Raw genomic sequence first — 13,209 nt, forward strand, 5'->3', positions numbered from 1 at the left:
TTGAGTCATGTTTGGTCAGGATCAAGCCTGGTTCAAGGATCATCACTAGCTTCAAACATGTCATGGGTAGAAGAATAGGAAAGAATACAAATTGAAATGGGAATCAACATGACCAGGTGCCCATTTAGTGGTAAGAATAGGAAATGTGGATAATCAGAACACATGGACTAAGCTATATGAATAATATCTGAAGAAAACAAGTGAAAAAGAGTATATTTCTTATGTTGCACAGCATGGCAAAGCATGCAAGGAAGGAATGATATCTTTTACTAGATCAGCTGGGGAGAAAAGATAAAGGTCTTTAAGCTGCTCCTGAGCCTCATGACACACCTTACTATTGCCCATCATTTGTACATACATGAACTATCTTGAGGGATAGACAGCAAAGTAAACAGTAAACTAGCAGTAGATGTTTACAGGTGGACACAGAGTTTTCATTAATCTTAACATACTGATGTGAGAAACCTTAATTACCAGCTAATTGCAGGAAAGAACTTCTGGGTTAGATTGGTTGAACTTCTAATGACTGAATTTAGTAAATTTCCTCGTCTTATTAGTTAACTCAGACACACTTTTTGAAGAAATGGGTCAAGTTTTGCTATGGATTACCAGTTATTTCACTCCAGTACTTGCACTGGGTATTGTGGAGAAAATAGACCAAAAATACCAACCAGTTCATGACCCAGTGAGCTTCTGTCTGCCAGTGAAGTTGTCTGCCTTTGTGACAGTGAACATCACAGCTCATCTCAGTTGTGCCTGTCTGTTGGCCAATTGACTCCATGGTACCGAAGGGGAAATCCTTGCTCACTTACTCCAGTCCTTACTCCTCTTCCTTTCCCACACCCCCTGCCCTTCCAGGCATCCCTTTTGTGGCTGTACTCACACTTTTCCAATAGCTAGGTTAGCTAATTTCAGTGTCAAAAAATTATTCCATTCTTTGATGTAGTTGTCTTCTGCCTTTTAAAGAAGGCAAACTGGTCCTCAGAGAGAACCAGAGTGCAAAGTGGTGGCTGGGAGCCGGGGCAGCAAAGGCAGGGGAGATGGAAAGTCACCGCTTCAGTAGCAAAGTGCCCTCTCTGAGCCCAGCCTCCATCCCTACCTCAGATGCCTTCATCTCTACCTGATCCTGCAGCAGAATCCCCACTCTGCCCTGCTGTTGCAGAGCTAACCACAATCCCCTCTTGCTGCCAAATCCTGTCCTCCACCTATGCCTCCCTGCCAAGTCTCCCACCCCACTCCTCTAGGAACATCAGGCTGAAGTTGATTAAAACACAGTGTAACCACAATCACACTCGCAGACAATGCCTGCACTGCTAAAAGGAATTTCTACTTGCCCCGGATCCCACCCTTGCCTCCCTGCAGTGCCTCCACTGGGAGGGCAGGCTGGCACTTCAGCTCCCATGAACTGGAGGCGAAAAGCAGCTATCTAAGAAAATAAGTAACAAAAGAATCTGCCTCTGCAGGATTCTTCAAAAACCCAGTGGATGCATGCAGGCAGAATGGAATGGGGCATGTGGCAGCCCTCGTCCATTGCCCTGTCCAGCTCCCCTGCTGCTGAGTTATAGCTGCCAAAGAGTGCGTTCCCACAAACAGCACCTCAATGGGTAAGGAAACTCATGCCCTTTCCTTGGCACTCATCGTATATCGATGCCACCAATGACCAGATGGTTACTCAGAAAAGGAGGTGCAGTGGAGACTCATTCCTTGGCTAGGTCTCTGAGCAGTACCTTGTTGCACTGCCTGCATGGGATTGCCAAGGCAGGCTCCACACAAGCAGGGAGCAAGGTCTGGACACCAGCCTGCATGGTAGCAAGGGAGCAGGGGAGGAGCTTGGGTTATCAACACATACGTCAGTCTGGGTAGGTGCAGCCAGACTTCTAAGGCTGCTAGAATGGTTATGTTTTTTGTTTCCAGTGGCAGCTTAAGAAAACAAAGAAAGAAGAATAAATTTATGTCAGTCTTAGCATGGAATGAGATCTACTGGTTCACAGCACCCTGACAAAGAAACTGTTTCCCTCTCTTCATTGACATCCGGGCACTTCCAGGTATTTTTGAGAAGACTTTATAAACTGTTCTTGGCTGGGAATTTGTGTGGTAAGAATAGCACTACATGTAAGTATTCCCACTGCACAAATTATCTTAGCAAGTGAATTAATTTATCAGTATATAACAAACACACTACCTAATGAAACACAAGCCCATTTCCCACACTTGGACTTGTGCTCCAGTATTCATGGCTGTCCAAAGCCCTTATCTGAAATTGATATTGTAATCACTTGGCTAGATCTATTGTAATGCAAATACAGAAAAAACCCTACATAACTGACCACCTTCATTAAGCTACCTTTTGTCCTAAAAAGACATGCCAGAGAAACTAATGGGCTCTGAAGAGTTTGACTCCATCTTCTCTAAGAAATCCTTGACAAAGCAGTTTTGGTTTGTTCCTTGCACCTCATAGTCTGTTATTAAGATGGTTTTCTTTCACATCATATGTAATAGCTACAGTTAATAAAACATGAGTTCATAATCCATTGTTAATGATCAATCACCAAAGCCTGGTCCCAGGTCCTTTTTATTACTGTGGGTCTCAGCAAATTGCTCAGAAATGCCATTTTGTTTTTAAAACCAGTGATGATGATAACTTACACCCATGCTGAAAACCACTGTCACAATTCAAATCAACAGGAAAAGAAACGGCAAGGTAGTCAGGCATGAAAAGGAAGGGTCAGAATGAAACCAGGGGAAACGCTGAAAGGATCCCAACTCTGGAGGTGCCACAAGGTGACAACGTAATTGGAAAGAAGCTTTTTGCCAAATGAAGTATACCAAGTATAGTTGCCTCACAGGTCTTGGAAGTACTTTTTTAACGCTATTAAATGTCAGTGTGTTGGTCCATATATTGCTCTGGAGAGACCTATCACTTTCTGGGGTTAACGGAAAGTTAACAGCTTTTTTATATTTGTGATAGTTTTATACCACAGTATGTGCTGCACTGGACTTTGCTGTAATATGAAATGGAGAGGGCTGGGGTTCTTTGTTCATGAGTTTGGTTTTTAATTGTTTGGACACACTGGGGAATGATCCCATTTTGCAAGCATTTTAGAAGGAAATGTCTTGATTTTATACTCCTCCTGACCGGCAACGGTTACAGACCCTGAGCGTAACCTCTGCTGGCACAGAGGCTGCCTTGTTTACCTAAGCCTGGCTGACTGGAAGCTCCCCCAGGCTGCTGGAGTAGATGGAAATATTCTTACTAACTCTAATGCACCTTCGGTCGGGACACCAGGCAAAAAAGATCCAGGACGAAGCCTAAGAAATTAGTACATTTCATCACATGGTCTTTGGGGACAGGATTCTAGAAACTGTTTTTCTGCTCTGTGTAATGCATACAGAAAGCTAAATCTGATGAAGAGCTAAATGCCCATTCTTTGACAAATTCTGATACTTGCTTTTTTCTTCTTATTTTTTTAAATAAAATTTTAACATCAAATGTCCAGTTTTGTTCTATTGCCAACATTTCTAAAAACCCAATTCTGATCCACAGAGATGGTTTGTTTCCATTATGATGCATTTTCTTGTTTAAAAAATGTGCTAAAATTTTATTTTGATAAGGTCAAAACATTATAATATAATTTAAAATATTGGCTATAACGTACTGTCAAACACATCTGTCACAATGCTATTGAAATCCATATTTCAAGGGACTATATAAAAACCAAACAAAAAGTTAAGTCAAAGCAAAAGTTATACCTTGTCATAACGACTCATTCATGCACTATGGAAAAGAGAAACTTAACAGGCAGTCACTGCTGGAAAATCACTGTCTCACCACGCAATTCTCTGGTTTAGGCCAAACGGCGTCTTTTGTTGGAACACTGTTCAAACAACAAGTTGAGGCCAGTTCCGCTCTAGTGTTTGTCACAGGACAGAAACTACAAACAAAATCATTACTTCTAGCAAAACAGCCTTTGGGCTGCCTGCAATACTCCAATTGAAAGTAGGCAGGTATGTGCTGTCCCTGGAATATTACAGCTTCCTTTGTATTTGTTTTCCAGGTTTTGCAGCAAGCAGTTTTCTGTTCACATTCTTTCTTTCTCCAGAAAGAAAGGAAGAAACAAACAATGGTAAACTTCATATCGTAACCCTTATAAGTTAGAAGTTAGCATAGCTTTGTTTTATGCCATGCACAGAAATTATAAAGCAGCTGTGTCTCACCGGCAAATGTTAGGGAACTCACACATAGTCATTTAATCTGTAGCCACTATGGGAAGCAGATGTCAGGGAAGAAGCATGGTTTCCCTTGTAGACAGTTGGTGGTCTGTAGGAGGGAGCAGTCCTTCTTATGCTGCTAGGCTGCGTCTGGTAAGGTGTCTCGTTCCCATGACACTGGCTTGATGTGCAGAGCAGAGCACCACCAAGGATCGTCAAAGATGCGGAGACAAAGCCAAGGTAAAGAGCTTGACCTATCTCATACTTCATCCCGCTGGGAAGCATGGGGTTGTAGAAATCTGTAACAACGTCGTTAGTGGTCCAAGAAACAGGTACCAGGCAGACAAGACCGGCCAGGATGAAAACGATCCCACCAGAGACCGCGATGGAGGCTTTGGCAGAAGTCCCCTTGGCACACTGAGTGCACTTCATACCGATGACAGCAATCACACATGCCAGCACGGAAAGGACGCAGGAAATTACCATCATGGCACGGGCGACTTGGAGGTCACGGGGCAGCGCCAACTGGGAGTGGTGGACTTGGCACTGGTAGATACCAGTGCTGTGCCAAACGCACTCCATCCAAAGCCCTTTCATATAGGCCACAGCTGTTATAATATTGGTGCCTACATGTGCCGTTCGCCACCAGTGTGGCAGAATAGTAGCAATTAATGTCCCAATTAGGCCGAGCAGGCTTAGGGAGAAGCCAAGTAACTGAACAGCCGAGCTTGCCATGTTAATGTTTGTCCTGCCTAGTTCTCTTAATAAAGCACCTCCGCTTGAATTCCTTCGGAAAACATGAGCTTTTCTTGGAAGATATGCAGCTGTTTTACTTTGACACCTTCTGCTCTCCTAATAAAAGGTAATTGAGGAAAAAAGGAATTAATTATTACCCAAATGCATTACCTCTCCAGCCAGTAAGGTGCCTTCCAAGTGCAGTTAGTTCAATAATTAGCATAGTTATCGCTGTTAATCGTACTTTTGTGGAAGTAATGGGAAAGCAAGTTTCCCTCTTCGCTTATATAAACAGTCGTCTGTTGCCTGCTGGGAAGAAAACTCAAGACAATTTATGAAATGGAAAAAAATGTTTTAAATGCAAATATTCCTCTTCCCAGCAGACTCTTCAAAAAAACAAACATAATTTTCTTTCTAAAGCAGAGAATTAGTTAGTGTTAACACTCGGAATGAATGAGATTTATGAAGTAGAGAACTGCAGGTTACTTTACATGATGAAAACATTCCGAGAAGGTCATAGCAGGACTAGGAAAACAATAAGGATATATTTGCTCAAAGTAAGGAGCAAAGAGAGTGATTTAAAACCTGTGGAAGAGGATAACAAGTATTGGATTAAAGTCGCTTTCCTGACTTGCCAGTATTTCTTGAGGTTGCGTTTTAATAAAGCAACTCAAAGGGGAACAATTTTCATTAGCCTCTGTGGAGTTTCAGCTTATGATTTTAGGTTGTGGGTGAAATGACAGAATGTGAAACCAGATGTACATCATGGAGCTTCTGAGGAGCAACACCTTCACAGTTCAGTCGTGTATAAATTCTAGATGAAAAACAAGGAATAGTAAATAACTCTTCCTTCTGTATAAATTGCAAATTAAGTGCTCTTTTCCAATGGCTGCTTTGCAAGGTCTGTTATACATCATGCATTACGTGTGTGGGCAGAAACCTGATATTTTAATATATAAAATAACTGTTGCATCAAAATCCAGCTTGGAATTCAGAAACAGAAACAAATTTAGGCTCTAATTCTACAAAGACCCATGCATGTGCTGAACGCATGTGCGTAGAAGAAAGCATAAGTATTTGCAGGACGGGGTCTGAGCAGGCGAAGGGAGTAAAACCATCTGGCCAAACTAATGAAGACCTTTAGAATGACAAAACAACGCAGAGGGAGAAAAGTGAAAGCTGGTTTACATTCCCTTTATCTCACTAATGAGGCAGGAGTGCTTGAGGTGTGTATCAGCGTTGATGTTTGTCTCCAGACCACTGTCACAGTATGCACCAGTCTCTCCATAAGAAGGTTGGGCATCTCTTCCCGAAATAATCCAGAATCTGCCTTGAACGAAAGAAAAAGGAAAGGAAAAAAGAAAAAGAAAGGAAAAAAATCGGAAGGCACATGGATTATATGGGCTAGGCAGGACAGTCTTGTACTTACACATGCTCCTTTTCATTTGTTTGGAGCATGTCTGCTGTGCACAGACATAGGATAGAAAGGAATGCTCTGCAGAGAAGTTCCCAGCCCTCTGACTGGAAGTGAAGATAAAGACCAAAGACCAGCTTTCCTTTAGTGTGGCTAGCTTTAGGAAGGCATTTTCCTACTGTTAGGCCCTTCTGGCCTTTCAGATACCCTTTACATAATGCTTAACTAAAAGTAACTAAATTTATTTGGTTGTTAATTTGCCTAATTTTCGAATAGTGAGACAAATACTGAGGGTTTTATGTCAGAAATAACTGTTCCAGGTAAGTATCATGGGATGTGTCTGCATTCTCTGAGGTAAGTCAAGCTGCAGATTTCTCTCTTTGTACCAGCTATCACAGACTATTGTGATATGACAGGACACAGGTTAGGGCCAAGCATAGCACAGAAGAGAGCAGCAAAAGCAAGCAAATGGTTATCTCCAGCAGTACTGGAGATAAACTTATTTCTTTTCCCACCACATGCTTGTATAATAGCTCTAGAAGAAGTCCTCAACATATGTTTGCCTTCCAGACTGTTTGTGTTTGGTTCATATATTAAACATAAGGAAAATTCAGCAGTATTTTCCCTTTTGATATTACTGTTTGTTTCCTGTGAGGCATATTGTTGTTGTATCTAAGCATGCCAGACACCTTAGAGAAATTATCCTGGTAGTACCCCTCCAGGACCATGAGGGGCTGTGCTTTGAGGCACAGAGGGAAGATGAGGGACCTATCCAAGTTGCACAGGATATCTGCAACCAAACTGGAAATGGAGCTCATGTCTCCCAGGCCCTAAGCCCAGCACCACCTTTCACATCCCTGGTGTCTGCCTGGTCTGATGGTCCCCCACTCCCTCAGTATTTTTCTCTGTGCATGTCTGCAGAAGAGTGCAACCTGAGATTATCCAGTTACTCAGCCCACACATTGTATTGGTATATTGCACACTATTCAGAAGAGTGCTTGAGGTTACTCTTGCATGTTTGCAAACAGGCTTTCAAGGTCAGGCATCAGGCTTTGCAGCTAATCCCAGGGAGAACAGAATGTAAAAGGTAAATGTGATTTACACCACCAGTCATGGGAAATGGACTCCCATTTTAATGGAGGTCAGAATACCAGGGGGCTTGGCAGCACCTATTTTTAGATGTCATTAAGGTGTTATTTTTAAACATTAGCCATTAAAAGCCTTCTAATTTAAGAAACTGGTGTTAATTAGCCCCACTTGCTCGGCGTCATGTTTTCCATGTGCCTTTCTCAGTAGATGCCAGCTGCCTCTGGTCTCTGTAACGCTTTAACTGCTGTGGACCAGCCTCCCCCAGCCTGCTGGCAAGTGGCAAAACCAGCAGTAACTTAATGCATTTATCTCCAAGAACATCAATAGACTCATTAAAATGTCTCACCTTACAGCTTTGCTCTTAACAGGTTAGGAAAGGAAGATGATTACCGCAGTGGGATCAGGTGAGCAGCTGGTGGGATGTTTCTCGTGGGCTGACCTAGTTAAATGGGGGGACAAAACCAAGTCATTTTTTATGAAGAAAAAAAAAAAAAAAAAGTACATTTCTGCATAGACCGTGTTTTTTAATGTTTTTTAGTGAGCAAACCAGAGCCAGCCTTTGTGGGACAGTGAAGAGGATGGCTGTCTGGGTTACCCCAGAAACAATGAAAATCGGCAAAATGGCTGCTTACTTCTTGGGGGGAGCAGTAGCTTTAATGCCCAGTGTACAGCTGCCAGAGAAGGCAGGGATGGATTTCTCAAACCAAGCGTGCTCCTGAAATGGCTTGTCTCTGCCTTTGGCTTGCTCAGCCAGACTTCTCAGCTGCTGTGGGGTACATAGGACACAAGCTGCTTCTTCCAGGGGAAACTCCTTTTAGCCACAGTGGTGTCTGGTGTTTGCACCCCCTCCAGCAACTACACCAGCAACCTCCTGGGCTCTTGTCCAAGGCCATCATCTCAGATAAAGCATCCTCTTCCTCCTCTTGGCACAGTTTGGCTTGTACCAGCAATATGACCTGGCTTGATGAGCGCTGTCACTTCGCTTCAGTACATGGGGTGACGGAGCCCAATGTCAAGGCGCCATAAGTGAATCAAGAGCCAGCACGCATGTTTAGCCTTCATAACCTTCAAAGACCATCTAAGCACCAAATGATTGGGAAATGATGTGAAAATTTGTGAAGAGAAATTGTGAGCTTTTTTAATTTCCTTGCTTTGCCAGCTCATGCCAGCTTTATTTTTATGAACACAAGGGCTGGAAAGACAACTTTTGCATACAAACTTTAGTTTTGCCTAATGCCTCTGTTGTACAAAACCAGCCTTAGCTAGGATAAATCCTTGGCTGTGCTTTTCACTGTGAACTCCACAGCTGCTTTAGCCTTGAAAGATATGGCTCCAAAGTAAGCTCCAAATAAACAGCAGAAACTAATGTCACTAATCTGGGTACTTACCCAGGATTAAATGACAGATGCATGTTTTACTGCTGTCTCTTTTCATTGTTTCTCATTTTACTATTTCCCTACCCATATCAGTCTTATCCTTTTGTTTCTGTGCTTTCCAGACCCTTTCTCCAGACCTGTGAATTGTTTCTTCTTGCGTAGACTATGGTTGCAGAGAGCCTCTTGTACCCTGGGCTGCCAGCAGATTTTGGTTCAGCAATCCTGTTTTTACTCTGCGCATCCTTGCCAACCAATATTTTCACTTCAGCCCCTCAAATTTTGCACCAATTCTCTCAACCCCCCCAGAAATCTGCCCATTTCAGCCTCTGCTCTGGGAGCACAAAGTGGCACAATGTGGTGACATTCTTTGCAGATATCCTTGCCAGCTGCAGACCAGTGGAGGGTCTGAAGCACTCGCTGTTGTGGACCTTAGATGAGCCAGGCCCTTAAGTATACACTCATTTTACATGCTTGCTTAATCTCACACAGCCTGAATTATTAAGGCTGGGTCCATGTTTAAGTGCCAGCTGGATCGGAGCTGTAAGGCATGCTCAAGTAGTAGTTTTGCTATACAGGCAAGTGATGTTACCTTCTCTAACACTGTAAATTCATATTTCATCCCTTTCATTGATAACTTCTGCTGAACTGTTTTTGGGGGAAAAAACCGGCTGGCACTTTGAGCTTGGTAAGAGCAGATCCCTCCATGTATGTGGGCGATGGCTGGATAGATCTGAGGGGAAATACGGCCTGTCGGCTCATAGCAAAACTTTTCTCTTTCTTCCCCCTCTCTGTTTTTTCAAAGAAGAGATTAGGAAACCAATGCAAGTCTAAAAGGCACATTGTAACCAACCCTGATCCTACACCTACTCCCACCCCCTCTCTGTGAAACAAGTCCTTGCGGCAAATCCTGACATTGATCACTGCAGCGCAGCTGCTGCTCCGCCAGATGTACAGGAGGAGCCTTAACCCCTCCTCAGATCTACGGAGTCTCCAGCACTTTCCCCATAAGGCACCGCTGGGTTGTAACTGGCCTTGTGCCACCCTGTTGTTTTCTTCTCACGAGTGTCGGGGTGATCTGCCTGCACAGCTTTTCAGGTGTCTGTCTCGGCTGTGGGTGCTGTCAGCCGCCAGCAGTACTGCCATTCATTTCATGTCTTGTTCCTGCCTGAGACCCGTCACATATCATCTCTCCACCAATCACTGCTGGCTTTAGCATTTTCCCGCTTTGGAATAATCTTGAGTGGACTCCAAATTTCTGCTATCACAGAAGTATTTTACTTTGGGATTTTTTCTATTTGGAGTTTTTATAGAGGTTCGAGCCAAAAGATTCATCTAACTGAAAGATAATAGACTTGGAAACACTAGAAGGCCTGCAAAGAAAAAAGATCAGGTCCACATTTTGATCCCATTATGATTTTAATAAATATTAAATAAATAATTTAAATACATTATAATAAAGTATTTATGTAATAAATATTAAATAAATTAAAAAATATTATTTTACTACCCAAATTTGGGGGTCTTGTCATCTCAGTCCTTCAGACAACCAGTGGCTGAGCAAGGTTCCTTCAGAGAAAGGTTTAGAATTCACTAGGATGAATTGTCGAGGGCTGCTACCTGTTTTTTGGGATTGATAGGGGGAGCTGGGACGAGTGCGTCTCCTCACCAAGGTTCTTCAGGCAGTGCCTGATTCCAGGTCTCAGGGATGAGGACTGCAACATGAAGCAGTTTGGATGGCATGAATAGGCTACAGGGGCAAAGCGACACTAGCCAGAAGCTGTATATATGTATATGAATATGTGCATATATATCTTCCCAAACTTGTACATGTGGATATTTCTGAAACTGCTCATCTGGACCAGGCCTTTCAAAAGAGTTGTGTGATTTTGAGCAGCTTAGGGTTTGGATGCTTAGTTTGAGAAACCTTTAAACGCTCAACTCTATGGCACTCAGATTCAAGCTCCAAGAACAGGGAAGCTTAAAATCATTTGTCACATCTATAACTGGGTCTCAAAGTCCACCCATAAAACCTGTGGTATGGAAAAAAGAATGGAACGACAAATTTATCTGTGAGCCAAACTGTGATTATATTAAAAAGACTGATGTGTTCAGACAGAGGGATATACACATATAACTTTGGCACGTGAAGAAAAGCTCTTGTGCTTGGACCACTTGCAGCTCACATGATCTCATTTTTACTGAATATAGCCAAGGTTATTAGTTTTGAATGATAATAAACATCCACAATGTGGTAGGGGCTCCTCTGTATAGCATAACATAAAGGAGGATATGATGAATGGTACATTTATAGTGTGCTCTACATGCAATATGGATACTTAATTCTGCCCTTTATTTATAGTATTAACATCTTAAAAGAGCATTGTAGTAAATATACTCTATAAACCTTCATTTCTTTTCAGAAAGTCAATCCTTTCACTGGAATTGGTTTACGGGATCTAGGAGGTGTTTGTTTGCCTATGGGACACTTCCAGATGAGTCAGCCTAACATACTAGAAATAATGGGCTCTTTTCTTACATGTTGTCTGTGGCTTTGGAAGAAACTCTGCTGGAGTTATTAGTACCTGTCCAAGTAATCTTAATTTGGATCTGTCTGCAAACACACAAATATTATTAAGTACTGTATATGTACATGATAAAAGAGCCTTTTTTTCCTTTAGAGCCCATCCCTTGTTTGGTTTAGAGTAACAGGTTGCATTCAGGGAAATGAGACAAACAAGGCTGCTGTCAGGTGTGTTTTATCCACACTATTCCCAAAGCTTCTGGGGAGTGTTGGGCAAACCACAGGCGCCAGATTTCATTTTTAGGAGGTACAAAACATGACAAGCATAACAATTAAGAAATTCAGTGGGAGATAGAACAAGGTAAACGTGTTATGAAATACTCAGTATTATGAAAATCAGGCATGTGGTTCCACACTATACATTGGGCGACATTTCAGATAATTTTGGCTTTTCTTCTCTGCGTGTAAAATGGAAATAATTTTAACTGAGAGTAAATTCATCAGCGATTAAAACACTGGTGTTTTACAGTGAGACCACAAAGCTACTGCTCTAAACTGAATACAGCATTTTATTGTATGCTGAGATACAGCAAAAGGCAAGATAAGAGTTTATCTATCTCAGTATCAATGCATGGTATTGGTGAGCAATCAAATGTGTGCAAAAGTCATGGGAACTGTAACTCTAATTGTGTACCAGTATCTTTGTGGACACTTACTTCCAGAATAAAAGTAGCCAAATCAACATCAGAAAGTCTCCCCATAGCCTCCTGTTGGAAACAACCATATCCATTTTTGGAACACGATCTGCTGGAACCAGGGGAAGTGTGTGCGTAGGCTGGCCTTTTATCAGGACCTCAGATTATAAAGGAGGGGGGTCAGAAACATCTGCAGGAAGGGTTGCAGCCGGAATGACGCAGAACTTACGGGGGGCTCTGTGCCCTGGAGGATTCCTGTCTGCAAGTGTGAGCTGGTAAATTAACCACTGCCCAGTCAGATTACAAAGGCCTAACAGCTAAATCAGAGTATTTATTAACCAGGAATACCACAAGATGATGGAGCTATTTTAGCCTGAAGGTCTGAAGCCCTTGGGCCAGGCTCTCAGCTAGCATAAATCTGTGCACTGTCACTCAGTGATGGGAATGGAGCTACACCAGTTTACACTGACACAGTATTTGGCTTCTGGGAGCTTGGGAAACAGAGGTTTTGAGCTCTGTCACCCTGTTCACATGTGTGTAGCTTGCTGGCTACCTATTGTAGCCAAGTTATTGTAATTTATTACTGGAGACAGTTGTGCTAGCCCAGCCTGCCAGTGCTATGAGCATTTCCTTCCAGGTTATTCTTGGGTGAATTTGCACAGTCAGTTTTGAAATGGCTCAAGCCTTGGGGTTTCTAACATTTCCTGTGGCAGACTGCTCTACAGTTCGCTATGCTTGGAAATACACCCTGAGAGCCAAACCAAATCCTCCTATTCTTTCTCCCAGCCATATTTCCTTGAATCAGCCTAAACAAATTACCTCGCTAATGTGTATGCCCTGCAAATACCTATGGAGGGTTATCATACCTTTTTTATTATCCATGTCTCACCTGGGCTCACTCCTCCTTCCCCCTCTGCTCCCTGCTCTCACGTTATTTATGTTACTCAACAGTGCTTAAAATAGTTTTCAGCCCAATTTAATATCATCTTCATTGCAAGGTGTTTTATGCAACCTTCATCTTCATTGCAAGGTGTTTTATGCTGTGTTTGCCTCTTCAGCCGTTACGTAAACTGACCGCAGAAAAGAATCATGCTACTGGCACTGATCTGCTCATTGCAAAACCCTTGTGTTTATTGCTCTTGGTCAGTGTTATTCTATGATGCAGGCAGC

General features: G+C 42.6%; 1 protein-coding gene across 1 annotated transcript; it reads right to left on the reverse strand.

The window, feature by feature from the left end:
* Positions 1-3,598: 3,598 nt before the first annotated feature.
* CLDN14 (claudin 14) lies at positions 3,599-5,021 on the reverse strand. The gene has a single exon (XM_065675693.1). It carries the CDS (start codon positions 4,942-4,944, stop codon positions 4,234-4,236), a length of 711 nt encoding a protein of 236 aa, XP_065531765.1. The 5' UTR covers positions 4,945-5,021; the 3' UTR covers positions 3,599-4,233.
* Between the last annotated feature and the right edge of the window lie 8,188 nt (positions 5,022-13,209).

The sequence above is a fragment of the Lathamus discolor genome, chromosome 4 (assembly GCF_037157495.1).
Source record: "Lathamus discolor isolate bLatDis1 chromosome 4, bLatDis1.hap1, whole genome shotgun sequence".
Taxonomy (NCBI): domain Eukaryota; kingdom Metazoa; phylum Chordata; class Aves; order Psittaciformes; family Psittacidae; genus Lathamus; species Lathamus discolor.